General features: G+C 50.2%; 1 protein-coding gene across 2 annotated transcripts in view; it reads right to left on the bottom strand.

Moving 5' to 3' along the window:
- Window positions 1-16,442, bottom strand: part of prkag2b (protein kinase, AMP-activated, gamma 2 non-catalytic subunit b) — a 31,899-nt gene extending 15,457 nt beyond the window's left edge. Inside the window, exons 1-3 of one of the 2 annotated variants that reach the window (XM_061838646.1) lie at window positions 16,103-16,442; window positions 14,114-14,176; window positions 10,055-10,301 (exon numbers count right to left, since the gene is read on the bottom strand). In XM_061838646.1, coding sequence (XP_061694630.1) covers window positions 10,055-10,301; window positions 14,114-14,176; window positions 16,103-16,186 — 394 coding nt within the window. In that variant the 5' untranslated portion in view covers window positions 16,187-16,442. Of the gene's footprint in view, window positions 1-8,043; window positions 8,066-10,054; window positions 10,302-14,113; window positions 14,177-16,102 lie in introns of those variants that run through there. The other variant, XM_061838648.1, reaches the window with a different exon arrangement.
- Window positions 16,443-16,523: the final 81 nt, after the last annotated feature.

The raw sequence follows: 16,523 nt of genomic DNA, 5'->3' as shown, positions 1-16,523 counted from the left end.
TGTCAAAACGACTCCTGACTGCTCAAAGGTGAATCAGAAAGAATTCCTTTTTTAATTTTATTTTTTTCAAAATTCTGCAAAAATGATGACATTTATTCTATTTTGGAATCAAACTTGAGGAAAAAAAATCAAGTTCTGGCCAGGATGCAATGTGTACGGTGTAAATGGTTCTATTGGGCTTTGGTGCCAGTGCAGTTGTGTTCCGAAATTTTTATACGGCAGCGAAATTTGTAAAATGAGTGAATTAAAGAAATCATCAAGTCATCAGGCAAAACACTTTTACAGTATTTCATTTTTAGAGGTATTCAAATGAAACTATGGCATTCAGAATATCACGTTCATTTAAAAACAAATGAAATGGTCACAGTAATTCTGTCATACCCCCCCCCCCCCCACCGAAATGCCAATATTCCAGAAATTCTGCCAGTCCATGTGCCGTAATTCCGGGCCTCCAGAGCGCACCTGGTTAAAAGCCTCAATACACAAAAAGAGTTTAACGCTAGCGCGGCGCTAGCATTAGCCCGGTGGTAGCGTTAGCCTCTTTAAACTCTGTGCACCGTGGCTTATAACCAGTTGCGCTAACGCTAACACAGCACTAACGCTAGCGCCGCATCACCGCATAAACCGCAGGGTTGAAAGCGTGTGAAAAAGTCGCGGCTTTTGTAGGCCGGAAATTACGGTACATCAATTTATGAGCACAAGTTCGAGTGTATGAGTTAGCAGAAAATTTGAAAAACAGATCAATTTTGTGTTTATTGCCGCTGGCATTTGAAGCTTACCATAAACCCAAAACACGAGCAAAGTCAGGGGTGTCAAACTCGTTTTTGTCACGGGCCACATTGCAGTTATGGTTTACCTCGGAGGACCGTTATGCCCATCAAAATCCCCTCATAATAATTGCCGGATCATATTTACACACAAAATTTATGAGCTCCTTTTAGAATCAGAAATCAAGTGTCTGTTCATGTTTAGTAACACAAAAATGCTTATATCGCCAAGTTGTCACTCATGATATATGACAATTTGAAATTTTGGTACAGATTTTCACAAGAATCAAGGAAATTCACACACATGAGTTGCCTTCGAGGGCCGCATAACATCATGCGGCAGGCCGGATCAGGCCCCCGGGCCTTGAGTTTGACACCTACGAGCTAACTGAACTAGCTACAGAAATTCATACAGACAGAGCAAAGGCAAATATTTAAAGCTACTGCGTATACTGTATTGTGCTCTGCAAAAAAAAATTATGTGAATGGACACCAGATTTAACTGTAAACCAGATCAGTTTTCTGCAATCCTGCCAAGGGTCTCCTTAGCCGGGGGATAACATAATCTCGGCGTGCAACTATTTTAGGGAACGGCACGGTTGAAAAATAGCGGAGGCCCTTTTCGCGCGGTACTGCCGATCAGTGGGCCGGCCCGGCGGCCTCTCTTGACATTTAGTTGGCGTGCGGCGGGCGCCGCTCGCGCCGTTTGGCCTTCCTATTTTAGCCGTGCTGCTGCGGCACATTCCGCAGGCGGAGATAACAGCGGGGCCGGCCCCCGAGCGTTCGCCCAGGAAACAGGAAGGGGGCGGGTCGGAACCTTTACCGACCACAAACAACGGAGGGCTCTTTGGGTTCTCCTTTTTCTTTTCGTATTCTAGCCGGAAGTACTCGGAGGACACCGTTGTTCAAATTCTACACGCTCGGGAAAGGTGCGTCCGTGCAGGCTCCCAAACGCTTTTAGCAAAGGTTGCTCCTAGGCAAGCTTTTCAAAAAGCCAAGGAGCCATATTACCCACAATCCTTTGCGGCAGCAACATTTAAAGCAACAGAAGAACGGCAAATTTTACAGACCACGTGACGTCCCTTGACAGTTTCACGTTACGGTAAATTTGCACGAAGCTTTTATTCTGCCCATCCATTTCCTGAGCTGCTTATCCTCACAAGGGCCACGGGGAGTGCTGGAGCCTATCGCAGCTGTCAATGGGCAGGAGGCGGGGAACACCCTGAATTGGTCGCCAGCCCATCGCAGGGAACATGGAGAAAAAACAGCTGCACTCACAGTCACACCTTGGGGCAATTTGGAGTGTCCACTTATTGTTGCAAGTTTTTGGGATGTGGGAGGAAACCAGGGTGCCCCGGAGAAAAGCCACGCAGGCACGGGGAGAACATGCAAACTCCACACAGGCGGGTCCGGGATGGAATCCGGGACCTCAGAACCCGTGAGGCCGACGCTTTACCAGCCGATCCAATCATAAAAAGTGATAAAACGAATTAAATTGAGAGCTCCACGTAGTTAACTTGTGTGCGTAGGAACCCACAAGCAAGCCGACCTCAAATTACTCCTCCACTGAGGGTCGCCCGTCGTCGCTCGTACGGCAACGACGGATCCGTCCGGCCGCACGACTGATGCTCACGGGCGAGCTGTCGGCACGTCAAACCCGCACGTGATCCACCCCGCCCGCAGGACGGAATCGACTCATCGCGGCCGTTAGCTCAAACCGTCCCCGTCGGTTTGGATTTAAGACGCGCCAGTCGTGGCGAGGAGGCTCCTTCGGTTTCTGGCTGACATTTTCCATGTAGTCTACAAGATTCTGTGCATTTTATTCAATAATTGAAGAATCCAAAGCATGTAATTCGTCTTCTCCTTTACAGTAGATAGCAAGAAACGATGCACTTTTTTTCTTAGATTGTTTTCATAACTTAGAAAATGTGAGCTGGGGCCCATCCCAGCATTTTGGGCAAAAACTTGACCAGAACATCGCAACAGTCATTCAGACCCATGGGCAATATTGTGTTATTAATGATTCCGATATGATCGTTTTCGGAACGTAAGAGGAGGCCAAAGTACCCGGACAAAACCCACGCAAGCGCAGCTTGGACCCGGGAGCTCCATTCACCCGTGCCGGGTCTGAGATGTGGACCGGAGACCTCCCGACGGTGAAATGGGAAACAAAACAAAACCAAAACCCATTCACACAAGTTTTTCCACTCTAGACCGTGCAGAGTCTTCAAGGAACTTTGACGTGTTTTTCAACGTGGGCGGGGATGAGGAGCACGTGAACTCCAAACTTAAAAGGACCGTCTTGAGATTTGAACCGTGGACCTCAGACTTGGGAGGCAGAGGTGTCAACCGGTCAGCCACGAATGTTTCAACACTGTCGTTTTCCATTCATCCATTTTCAAACGCGCTTGTCCTCATGAGTTTTGGGCAAAACGCGGCGCACACCGTCGACTGACGACCAACATTCGCATTCTCGCCTATGGACAATTTAGAGCAGCCGTTACACTCTATCCTGTGGAATTGCTTGGCCTTATCATCATATATACAGTACAGGGGAACCTTGGTCCTGAGATTCAGTTTTTGACTTTTTTTTCCCACCCACATTTTGCCCCAGTTTTCAGACATCCTCGAGGTTTTCGTGCAGTTCAAAATGGTCTAAGCCGCCTCACGGACCTGCCTCCCGGCTAACTTTCTGATTTTAAAGTACTTGCCATTTTTCTTCAACATTATTAAAGGTGAAGAGAATTTGGGTCCAAAAGAACAGGATTTTACTAGGCCAGTGGGTGTCAAACGTATGGCCTGCGGGCCGGAACTGGCCCGTAAGAAAGTTTGATCGGGACCGCAGGATAATTTAAAAGTGGGGGGAAAAAAATGCATAAAAGACACGGAATATATATTTTTAAGAGGATGCAATTCATGGATTGATCAGAGTAGAAGAAAGTAGAAAAGTCAGCGAAGCAGCGGTAAAAGCCAGCGTGTTAATTGCTATCGAATTCGAAACCGTACTCCGATGAAGGCGGCTCAACGTGAACGTCCCGAGGAGCGGAAAGCTTTTGCCAACATTAGCCCGACGGGGAATACTGGAGCAGAGAGGACTTCGGACTTATGTGAATGAGAAAAGTCAATTGCACATTTGTCGAAGGAAATCTGAGGTGCTTGATGAAATATGTAAAAGGAATGTTCATTCAATTTCAACATTTTCCTCACGTTCTTGTGCTTCTTTACACCAAAACAAAAGTACGGTCTAATTTTAATGGTCTGGCCCACCTGACATCTTCCGAGGGCGTCTGTGGCCCGCGACGTGTCCTCCGTGGACCAACTGGAATGACACAGCGGGCCAGATCTGGCCCCCGGTCTATGAGTTTGACAGCCGTCATTTTGCGTTTCCAATGAACCCGACGCGCGTGTTTTCGGAATTCAAGCCGATTGTACGCAGATGGACGTCAGGGGGAAAACGGCGAGCACGCAAGAGGGCGAGTTACCCGACAGGCCTGCCGCCTCGGAGCGCTGCCTCCCTCCGAGCCCGTCTTGCTCCTTGCGTTTCTTGCTCCTCCTCAGGCTGCCGAACCTCTTCATGGAGCGCGGCGGCGGGTCGCGGGCTGGACGCTGAACTCGGCCGCGACCGTCGGCATTACGACCCGGCGGGCGACGCGGCAAACGGGCTCCCGAGACGCTGGCGAGGGGGAAGCGACGGGCCGCTTTTCCTCCAAACGAGATGCGGCGGTTTTAATGGTCAGGCCAAAAAGTCAGGAGATCCCGGTAAAGATTAATCTCGCGTATCCACAATCCTCGGAGCCGGGGCATGACAAGTCGCTGAGCTGTAATTTCTGCACGGTGAAAAGTTGTCCTCCCGCCGATCAGCTGCATCGGAGTCGTAAATTGTCAGGTGCAGCTGTGGGTGGCGTCTCTTCTAATATAGCACCCGCGGTTAAAAAAAAAAAAAAACAAAAAGAAAAAGGGGTGGGGGGGGTGGGGGGCAGCCTGCCGGTGCAAACGCCGGCGATTGGGCGGCATCTGCGCCTTGCGCTTGGGCCCTCCCCCCCTGCAGCACCGCCCCCCTCCTCAGCCAAGGCGCTTCCGAAAAAGCTCCGTGCAGACTGCAGAAGTGGAACAATCGCGCGTGGGGCTGTGAGCTGCTGCTGCGGCGGCGGCGGCAGACATTTTGTGCCGTCAGCTGTCATTAAGTTGTTTTTTTTTTTTTTTTTTTTTGGGGGGGGGAGGAGGCCTTTAAGAGACCCTGTCAGGTGACAGCAGCGTTGTGGGGGGGTGGGGGCGGGACATCCACTTTTCACTCAGCGATGACTTTCCAGCATTGAATGTTTCATGAGCTCTCATTTTCTGAAAAGTCCATCCGTCCATTTTCTTTGCCGCTTATCCTCACGAGGGTCACGGGGAGCGCTGCAGCCTATCCCAGCTGTCAAAGGGCAGGAGGCGGGGTGGACCCTGAACCGGTTGCTAGCCAATCGCAGGGCACAAGGAGACAAAACAGCCGCACTCACAATCACACCTACGGGCAATTGAGAGCGTCCAATTAATGTTGCGTATTTTTGGGATGTGGGAGGAAACCGGAGTGCCCAGAAAAAAACCCACGCCGGCACGGGGAGAACACGCAAAACTCCACACAGGGCTGTCTGGGATTGAACCCGGGACCTCAGAACGGTGAGGCAGCTGATCCACCGCTCCGCCCACAGAGAATAAAATATTTCAGAATCGAGATAACTTGAACATACAACGGAGCTGTCATCATCACAGCGCTCGAGTGGTTCGCACATCTGCCTCACAATTCTGAGGTTCCGAGTTTGAGTTTTGACTCCAGCCTTCCAGCGTGGCGTTTGCACGTTTTACCACACACACGCACATTCTGAAAATGTGTCAGGTTCAATGACAACTTGAAAATTGTCCACAGGTGTGAACGCAGCGGCACGGTGACGCAGCTGTTAAAGCCTCGGCCTCACAATTCTGAGGACCCGGGTTCAATTCCAGGCCTCCCTGTGTTGAGTTTTCATGTTCTCCTCGAGGGTTTCCTCCCACATCCCAAAAACACGCAACATTAATTGGACCCTCAAAATTGCCCCAAGGTCTGATTGTGAGTGTGGCTGTCTTGTCTCGATGTGCCCTGCGATTGGCCGGCGACCGGTTCAGGGTGTACCCCGCCTCCTGCCCGTTGACAGCCGGGACAGGCTCCGGCGCTTCCCGCGACCCTCGTGAGGATAAGCGGCAAAGTTATTTAGATGAATGTACAAAAGGAAAGGCCAAAAATATAGCTCGTACCTTTATTTACTGATAACAAGCAGCACACTGTAGCGACACAGAGAGAAAGAAAGAAAGTGGAAAAAAGGAGCAGAGGGGAAGGCAAAGAGCGAGCCGAAGCCGAGTCACTTCCAGATAAGGCCACGCACGGAAAAGGCCGAAAGTTGGCGGCCCAGGAGGTGAGAATCGGGAAAAGATGTACGTGAAAGCGTCCTCACGGTTGTCATCACGCCATCCAAATAACGATAATGAAATGAAATGAAAGACAGAACTTCAACTCACGTCGAAGAAAGCAAACTGAGCTTTTAGCGCACCCTTGTGGCCAGTGGGAGAAATCGACAAGCGCGTCCCACCGCGCGTCAGTGAGAGAACTGAAAAGCTTCTGCACTATAACAATAAATGATGTTTTTTTTTTTTTTTTTTTTTTGCAAACACCTTCTTAAAAAAAAATAAATAAAAAATGATTACCCTCAGGGGTGGTAAAACGCTGGCCTCACAGTTCTGAGGACCCGAGTTCGATGCCGTTATGACTGTCTGAGCGCTCCCGGTTCTGCAAAGTCTCTTTGTGAGTCATGCGCATGCGCATATATTTTGTAAACTTCCAGCAATTCTGAAACATCCCCATCCATGCCTCAACGCGTGCCATTCGACAACTTGTCGCCGTGACAAACACAGTGAACGTACATATATGTGTACATCTTTTTTTTGTTTGTTTTTAATCAACTTTTGTTTTAGGGTTTGGTTAGGGTTACGTTATAACGTATTTTGTCTCCCTTTACGTAGAAGAAGGGGAACTATGAGACCGGGACATTTCCCAGTAAGCATCTGCTCCGTACTCAGAGTTCCCCTGTTAGTAACGCGTGCGCATACATCACGAGGAGACTTTTCAGCACGGGGGAGCGCTCAGACCGTCACACCGGCCCCGCCTGTGTGGAGTTTGCATGTCCTGCCCGTGCCTGCGTGGGTTTCCTCCCGGCACTCCGGTGTCCTCCCGCATCCCAAAAACACGCAACATTATTTGGACACTAAAAAAATTGCCCCTTGGTGCGATTGTCTCGATGTGCCCTGCGATTGGCCGGCGACCGGTTCAGGGCGTACCCCGCCTCCTGCCCGTTGAACGCCGGGATAGGCTCCGGCACTCCCCGCATGAGGATAAGCGGCAAAGAAAATGGATGGATGGATGATTATCCTCACACACACACGGGAGACTAAGAAAATAGCGTGTTTGAGGCCCTCTAGTGCCCAGGAGGCAGAAAGCAGCCTCTTAGTGTACTAATGAGTGACGTCAGCTTTACCTCAATGAACCTAGCGCATATTTTTGGATGGATCGAGGAAACGAGCAAACAAACCACGCAAGCACCGTGCAATACTCCAATCTCCTCACAAAAAGACAGAGGATCAAACCCAGAACCTCAGGACTGTGAGGCAGCCGTACCGTACCGTACCGACAACGACGTACATCAACTAATTATTTTCCAGCACTTTCACTTCCCGTCGGCGCAACGTCGAGCCCGCGCAATACTTTTGAGGCATCCTGAGCAAACAGGAAGGCCCGCAGAGGTGAGCTCGTTTCGAGGCCCGCTCGACGTTCAATAACAAGTCCAAACTCTGCGATTGCACTCGGCTGGGTCGGAGGAAACGGGGCGAGGACGGGCGCTTGCCTGAGCCAAAAAAACATGAGTCATCTTTTTGACACTCGCTGTTTCCAGCGGGACCGTCTCCACGCTGTTATGCAACACCCCGAGCAAACCGCCGCTCGCTCCGAGACTCCTTCCAGTCGCTCTCGCCTTCACGTTCGGAACGCCAGATCAATAACGCGCACTTACAATAACGTCAACGAACATTTGGCAATGTGGCCAAAACCACGGCACAATCCAACCGGGTTCTCCAGTCTTACCATCATGGAGTGAAAGGATGTTTGAAAAAAAAAAAAAAAAAAAAGAATCATAACAAAACACAAAACCAAATGTTTCCTTTTCCCGTGTGAGCGAGGAAAACATTTCACAGTGCACAAGCGATCACTTGCCTGGCGCACCTCGGACACTGCACTCGCAAAAACAAAAAAAAAAAAACAAAACAGACGACGCTTCACCGCCTTTCACTTCCTTGTTGGCATTTTGCTGGAACTCGAAGATATGACAGCAGTACACACACGGTCGTCAAATGCTAACTTTAGCTGCTAGCTGACTTGCCATTTTTCTCTCAGTCATGCAGTTTGTGATATTAAGAGGACTGAACCCAAGGCCAGGGACTGAGGACGGTCTGCTAGCCCCAGCCCTAGCAAAACAACTTTACTGCCCCCCCAAGGAACCACAAACCCACAGTTGACCGCATGAGGGTGACGGCCAATCACAACCGCTAACCCTGCACGGTGTTCGTGGGCTGTATTAAAAACTGGGCGAAACGTGTTGCTGGTGTGGGTAAGGCTTCATCATTTGGAATCTTAAAGGTCCACTGCATTATTTTTAGGAAGTTATTAATGGGGAAAAAAAAAGGCAGCCGGAATGGACCCATCCGTTTTCTCACCACACAACATGATTTTGACATTTACGGCTTTTTGTCACTCCCGCCATGAAAATCCTCTCGAGGGATTTGTTTTGGAGAAGAAGCAGGAAGTGACATTATTAGCAGACGACAGATACGAAAATAAACAATAGTTTAGGGGACGTAATCCTCTCAGAATGTAACAAAAGATCCAGATACGTAAGTCAGGGGTGCCAAATGTTTTGATGTACCCGTCAGCGCCATGGACGGCTTCGGCGGCACCTGCTCCACCGCGGACAGCTTTGGCCGGGGTGGGTCATACAAACTGTCTGGGATTGTCTTGTAAGTTAGAAGTGATCCGCGTATCATCTAAATACGGCTCGAAACGATAGGATAATATTGCACCGGTCACTTAACTCGATTGTGAGATGTTCTCTTCTGAGAAAAGAGCTTCCGTGTGCCATAGCAGGTGGCACAGCGTGGCGGTGTGATGTCATGAACAGATATTGCGGGCAATATGGCTGCCATTTGGATGTCGAATGAGACTTCCGCAACTTTGCGCACGGATGACGCGCTCTCCGCTATTTTTCCGTATTGACATTGAAGTGAATAATGTTAGATGTATTTTTCATTAGTATATCTTTTTTAGAATTTTTATAGGCATGTCATGATTTTTATTAAAAGAAACGAGAATTTTATGAAATATCAGATCATGGCCAAATCGTACCAGTGATTAATTAACGGCAGGTGGATCAACGAGTCAGTCGTGGCTTCGCGCACATGGCATTCATTTGCAATTTTAAGGGAGATTTTGAGATCATCACTAGTGGAGGGAAAACATTTGCTACGAGGATCCGAAAAGTCGCCCGATTTATCGAAAGTCATTAAGATGGCAACATGGAGTAGCCGCTGCCTTCGTTGCATCCACACAAATTTCATCCCAAATATGACAAGTGGATGTTAACTGTGGTGTGTCACTGATGGTGTAGTGGTCCACGCGCCTGCCTTCGGCGCGGGATCGATTCCCGCTCAGTGATTTTGTCGATATCTGCCCTGCGACTGACTGGCGACCAGTTCAGGGTGGAGTCTGCCTTTCGCCCAAAGCTAGCTCCAGCTTTCCCGCAACCCTTGTGAGGATAAGCGGCTTGGATAATGACATGACATATTAACTTTGCTGTAATTTTACCTTCTGTTTTGCATTTTGACCAAAGAATGTCAGAGACCTTTTACTGAGGCACATGGTTCGTCCCTTAAAAGTGCCCCCCCCCGAGTTATTATTTTATTTTTGGACTTTTTAAGCAGATTTAAGGAATGAATGGATGTCTTTTTTTTCGCTGGGGGGGTGGTGGTAGAATCAAGTCCTTCATTTTGGAACATAAAATAGTTCATATTTAAGGATCAGCAGACACCCTGATGAATGTTAAGACGTTACTTATGTAATAAAGGATTTATGATGATAATTTACCAGCGGCAAAAACTGCCTGAAAGTGGCAACCGCAATCTCATCCCAAGCAACGATGAGATGCGGTGGAAAAATGTGTTTTCGGGCTTACCTCTGCGGGCTCTGGAGAATATCTTGATGCTCGCCGGGCTGGTGCCGGACGAGGAACGGAAGATGCCACTGAAGCTGAGGCGGCGGGGGGATTTGGGCGGGGAGCTCTGATAGCAGGAATAGGCGAAGATGTTCTTCGGGGAACCCGAGCCGGACTTGTACTGCGCCGGGGCCGACCGAGGACACGGCGGCGGGTCGTCGGCGGGCCGTCCGCCGGTGGGGCTGGCCGAGCGGACGCAACGCTCCCCCTGCGACCCCGACAGGAAGTTCGTTTACGACGGGGGCTCGTGAATCACGATGGCAGTGTTGCAGGAAGAAGCAAATGCGGAAAAAAAAACCACCGGAAGCTGACGTAATTTTCTAAACGCAAACGGGCGCTTCTCTTTTTCCGCCCCCAACAGATACGCAACACCGATCATTTTGAAGAACTGCACACGGATGCGAGCGTAAACAACAGCTCGTGCGCCGTCATGCTGTCACAACTCACACTTACTGCCCGTTTCTTTTCGTTTCTCAGCAGGCCGATGGAAAAACGATGCGGCGTGGGGGATGGACCAAGACAATCACTTGTACGTTTTTTTTTTTTACCCCCTCACGCACTGTGAATTTAAATAAATGCACGCCCTCAATTAGCGGGGGTGGGGTGGGGTGGGTTAGGAGCCATCTGGGTGAGAAGTAGCAAAAATCGGTGGATAATCGAAGCCCATTGGAACTGCAGAGATTCCCCAGCCACTCTCAAAAATTCTTGAAATCAACAGGAAGCAACCACCCAAACGAAAGGTTGGTTCCACTCCATCCATTCTCTACCGCTTCTCCGGGTCTGGTCGCGGGGGAAGTAGCTTCAGGAGAGATACCCGGACTTCTCCTTTCCCCAGCCACTTCGTCCAGCTCTTGGCATCCCGAGGGGTTCCCAAGCCAGCCGAGAGACATAGTCTACCCGGCGCGTCCTGGGTCGCCCTCGGGGTCTATTTCCGGTGGGACATGCCCGGAACACCTCACCAGAGAGGCGTCCGGAAGGCATCCGAATCAGATGCCCCAACCACTTCGTCTGGCTCCTCTCAACGCGGAGGAGCAGCGGCTCGACACCGAGCCCCTCCCGGTTGACAGAGTTTCTCACCAGTTCTCTAAGGGAGAGCCCGGACACCCCGCGGAGGAAACTCATTTCGGCCGCTTGTATCCGGGATCTTGTTCACGACCCACAGCTCATGCCCATAAGTGAGGGTAGGAACGTAGATCGACTGGTAAATAGAGAGCTTCGTCTTTTGACTTAGCTCCCTCTTCACCACAACGGACCGATACAAAGTCGGCATCGGTGCAGACGCCGCACCGATGCGTCTGTCGATCTCCTTTTCCGTTCTTGCCTCACTCGAGAACAAGACCCCAAGATACTTTAGCTCCTCCACTTGGGGGAGGATCTCGTCCCCGACCCAGAGAAAGCACGCCGCCCTTTTCCGACTGAGGACCGCGGTCTCGGATTTGGAGGTGCTGATTCCATCCATAAAAGAAGAAAAATTGTGAATCGGTGGGTGCCAAATGGTTTCGAGTTTGTGGGGGCTCACCGTACACCGGCGAGAACACGCAGACAACGATTAGCGCAACCTTCCCGACTCTGCGGATTATTTCGGCTCCGTGTTTATTTTGCAAGGAGGTTCTTATCATAACTGGCAGGAGGAACAAACTGCCGCTTACATAAAGTATAACAAGCGTACGCTGCGCGCTTGCACGTCCTCGCGCCGAAGTGAGCGTACCTTCAGTGCCGCTTTGACTTTGTCGATTGTTTGGTATCTTTCTGATGATTGTTTCTGTTGTCCAAGGTCGAGGTCATCAACCTCGTGCCAAGCTCAGAGGGAGGAAGCCAAGATCTTCTAAGACTGTTTGGCCTCGGCAGCGTTACGTGCAACTGAATGTTGTTGCTTGCTTGGTTGGCATTTTCCTTCAACTCCCTTCCGACGAATCGGGACAACGTTCAGTGAGCCGAATGCACGAGGTCTCGTGGGTCTCTTCAAGGTGCGGTTCGGTGCCGATCCGTTATCGTGAAAGTTTTGCTTTGGCAAACGTCTGAGCTGGAAATTCCAGTTGGATGAATCTGTGCTGGCATTTAAGATGTTATTGTTAAACCAACACTGATAAAAATCAGCATTCTCCACTTCCCCCTAATAAAAGTCACGCCAGGCCACGGATGACATATCGGCGTCGCGCTCGCACTCTGACGATCACCAGGCAGCGTCTTTCGCAAAGTGTTTCTTTGTGCCTGCCAAGTTGCAGACGAACGCCGACCCGTTTGTCACGTCGAGAGCAAAGCAAAGCAGTCGCGGCAGCCCGTCAGAACCTCCTTCCTGGCCTGCTCGCGCCACCAGTTACTTTTTTTGAACCATTTGTTTACCGACTGTCCGGTCACCCCGGTCGACATTGGCATTTTTGCTAAAACAATAGTACAAACTGTAATTTCCAGCCTACAAGCCGCAACTTTTTTCACACGCTTTTAAACCAGCGGTTTATGTGGCGCTAGCGTTAGCGCGGCGTGAGTGTGGCACTACTAGCATTAGTGCACCTGGTTATAAGGCTCGGTAAACAAAGTTTAACATTAACGCTAGTGCCGCGCTAACGCTAGCCCAACGCTAGTGTGGAACTCTGTGTACTGAGGCTTATAACCAGGTGCGCTGTGTAGGCCGGGAATTACGGTAATAACGATGATCTGTGGGGGGGGGGGAACCAATTTCATTTACCAGAAACTACCGCAGCTGAGGAAAAACAACCAAAGTCTGATGGCATACCTTACAAGAGGTCAATTATTTGTTGTGCACACTCATCATAGGGATCATATTAAGACAACCGAGAAAGGAAATGAAAATGCAGATCTCCTTGAAGGCTCTCCACCTCTGAGGCACGACAGTTCACCGTCGGATGCACGCCTGCTTCTCTCTGCAGCGGGTTGACTTAGCGTCGCCAGAAAAAGCACCCGGCCACAGATAAGATGCGATCTGGACAGCTTCTGCTCTCTGGGAAATTATTACGTGTGAACAGTAGAAGTACTCGTTGGTTCCCAAGTGAGCCGGCGCTGTTTTGTCCGGTTGTGCTAACACGCCGGCGTTTGCTCGCGGCGTCCGCATTCAAGTTTATTTCCCCTTTTTAAAAAAAATCCCGTGACGAATGAACGCGAGCGAACGAGCGAGCTCACACGGGCGTCCGCTTTTGCTTACAGCCAAATTTTGCCCGCCATTGAGCAAGAAGAAATTTTGTGAAATTGGGTAGGGGCAAGGCGTGGCTCGCAAGAACTGTAAAAGTAGTTCAGCGCTAAAGCCAATGGTGACGCGTTGTATCGGGGCAGCTACAGACGGGAAGAGCCTGCAAATCAGAGTCCGGTATAAGTGTGCTCGAGATAGGCTAAGCTAGCCTTCACCTATGGGGATGAGCTGCGGCTCATGACTGAAAGAACAAGATCCCGGATACAAGCGGCAGAAATGAGTATCCGGACTCTCCCTTAGTTTTAGGGTGAGAATCTCTGTCATCCGGGATGGGCTCACTGTCGAGCTGCTGATCCTCCGCATTGAGAGGAGCCAGATGAGGTGGCTGGGGCATCTGATCTGGATGCCTCACGGACGCCTCCCTGGCGAGAGACCCCGGGGACGACCCAGGTTATGCTGGAGAGACGTAGTCTCTCAGCTGGCCTGGGAACACCTCGGGATCCCTCCGGAAGATCTGGAAGAAGTGGCTGGGGAAAGGGAAGTCTGGGTATCCCTGCTGAAGCTACTTCCCCTGCAACCCGACCAAAATGGATGGATGGATTCCTTCTCCTCATTTCATTTTGCGATCGTGTCCAAGTTTGGGGTCGAGCGCAGGCCTCCACCACCAAGGCCAAACAATACTGATCTGGGTCAGCAGCAAATTTTGTCATGGCGACACACAAATTATTGGCAATGGCCACATTCAAAAAGATCAAAAAGTAATCACACGTGTCTGTCACGCTTCTATCAGTTAAGTAGTTAGTTATCTTCCTCACTTTCAAAACTTGATGACGCGTGCGAGTAAGGCGAGTGTGGAAATGCTAGAAATTCTTTACCGTCTTTGGACTTCTTGCCGAGCAAATCATTTCCACCTGAGGAGAAGCAAACGGCGAAAAGTCCTGCATGAAAGAGACGGGGAAAAAAAAAAGTGGATGAGCAGAGATAGCGGAATGCAGTTTGGACAATGATGCAATTTTGCATTTCTGGATAAACGGGACCACGTTTGATTACAGTCTTGTCACGAGCCATCAGTGCGGGGGAGGACCCAAATGCAGGACTCCGAGGCAAAGGCATAATGTCCGGTGGGTTTTATTTCAAAAGCTCAATGAACTGGCAAATGCCCATGACGAAAACTCCGACGTAAATACATAATCAATTAACGTGCCGAGTGCCAGAGGTGGCGCCGCCCGGACCGGTGACGCCTCCTGGCAGTGCTCCACCCCCGCTCGTGACCAGTGTGAGCAAACTGTTTTTCCCTCAAAGCAAAGATAAAGCTTCACATTCCAAATTGACACACGGTGACCACGCGAGTTCTGCATGGAAAACGCATGAACATGATCAGGCCTTCGATTCCTTTGCAGATAGAAAGATGATCTTCCAGTTGCTGTAATTTAGTCGGAGAGCGGCGGCGTTGGCCAATAAGACGGCTTTGTGCCATCAGGAGAGGGTTTGAAGTCCACGCCCTGCAGTGATACGGACCCGAAAGAGTTCAAAAGTCTTCCTGGGAAGTCACACGGAGGGGGTGAGAACAACAAAAACAATCAAACAATAATCAGACAAAGTTGCGCAAATAACTCCTCAGCCACAACGTTGGGTACAGGAAACGTTTTATCATTAAAAAGTTGCCACTTCCTGCGTGCCTTCACGACTCGTCCGTGACATTCTTTGATCAAAAACGACAGCAAACCTTGCACAAAATCATTTCACGTCCTGCAACTTAACCCGTTTGAAGGGGGTGCTCCTGTTTGGCGAAAATGAGCAACCCAGCTTTGTTACCGTGACAACTGGGGGTGAAGCAAGGGATGCTTCAAACCTGTACAGGGGGGTGGGGGGGGGGGAAACCAGAGGACCCGGAGAAAAACCACACAGGAACGGGGAGAACATGCAAACTCGACGCAGGCGGGGCTGCTGGTAAAGCGTCGGCCTCACAGTTCTGAGGTCCTGGGTTCAATCCCGCACCTGGCTGCGTCTCGTTTGCACGTCCACCCCGCACCTTCGTGGGTTTTCTCCGGGTGGGCACTCCGGTTTCCTCCCACATCCCAAAAACATGCAACATTAATCGGACACTCTAAATTGCCCCAAGGTGTGATCGTGTGCCCTGCGATTGGCCGGCAACCAGTTCAGGGTGTGCCCCGACTCCTTCCCGTTGACAGCTGGGATAGGCTCCGGCACTCCCCGCCACCCTCGTGAGGATAGGAGGCAAAGAAAATGGATGGATGTAGAAAATAAACAAACACAACCTCAGCGTTGATGGTTATCCTTGAAGGATTTTCTCTGATTGATCCCAGCAGACTTTGGGCAAGAAGCTGTGTACAGCCTGGATCGGTCATCAGGTGATTAATTTACTAATTATTAATTCACCAATGCTAACTCAAAAGGGGAGATGGAAGGGGGGGAGGGGGCAAAATGAGCCCAGACTCAAACCAGTTAACCCAGAACCGTGAGGCAAACTTGATAACCACAAGGACACTGTCCGCCCCCCTTCCCGCAAATAACCCACACGGAAATGATCATTGCTTAAAATATTCATTATTATTTCAATACTGTCTTTTTCGCGTACTTGTGGCAACCCACCTGCAGGGGGTGCCTAATAAAGTGGCCCACGGTTGTAAATAAACAGCAGCCTCGACGCCCAAAACTTTGCTAGCTCCAATTCTGCACCGGACATGGCACGGAGGTGGAAAACAAGCAAACGTTCCGCTTTTCTAACCCGAGTTGGCGGCGTGAAAGGCCGTCAGTCAAAGCCGAGCGTCGCGTGCCTGCCCATTAATTAGCCGCTGCCCTATTTTATCCCCAGCAAGGCAAAGTCCACTTGAGCGACTTACGGGCATGTTAATGCGCAGACTTCGCCTCCTCTTGGGCAGCTTCTTGGAGCCTCCCTTGCCGGCCTCCATCACCGTGCTCCCCATGTTTCCGAGAAGGGCGCTGAAAAGTGTGCCGCCGAATAAAGCAAAAAAAAAAAAAAAAAAAAAACATAAAAATAATAATGAAAAAAAAAAAAAAAAAAGGCTGAATCACGAATGCGGAGCGTCCATCGGCGGAGCTCGTCGGAGTGGAAGCAGCGGGGCGTGCGCTCCGCTGACGGGCGGCTGGGTGCTCGCCTGCTGCCCGCTCCACCAGGAAGTAGGCTGAGCCCTCGGCGGAGGCAGGGCGCGCGTCGGCGAATGGCTTTGGGCCGCCGCTTGTTTACGGGCGTTACGGTACATCTGATGGGGAGGGACAAAATAAAATAAAAATAAATTGAAT

Source organism: Syngnathoides biaculeatus, chromosome 13, assembly GCF_019802595.1.
Source record: "Syngnathoides biaculeatus isolate LvHL_M chromosome 13, ASM1980259v1, whole genome shotgun sequence".
Classification (NCBI taxonomy): Eukaryota; Metazoa; Chordata; class Actinopteri; order Syngnathiformes; family Syngnathidae; genus Syngnathoides; species Syngnathoides biaculeatus.
Note: the sequence above shows the minus strand (reverse complement) of the source record. Positions and strands in the feature narration are given on the sequence as shown.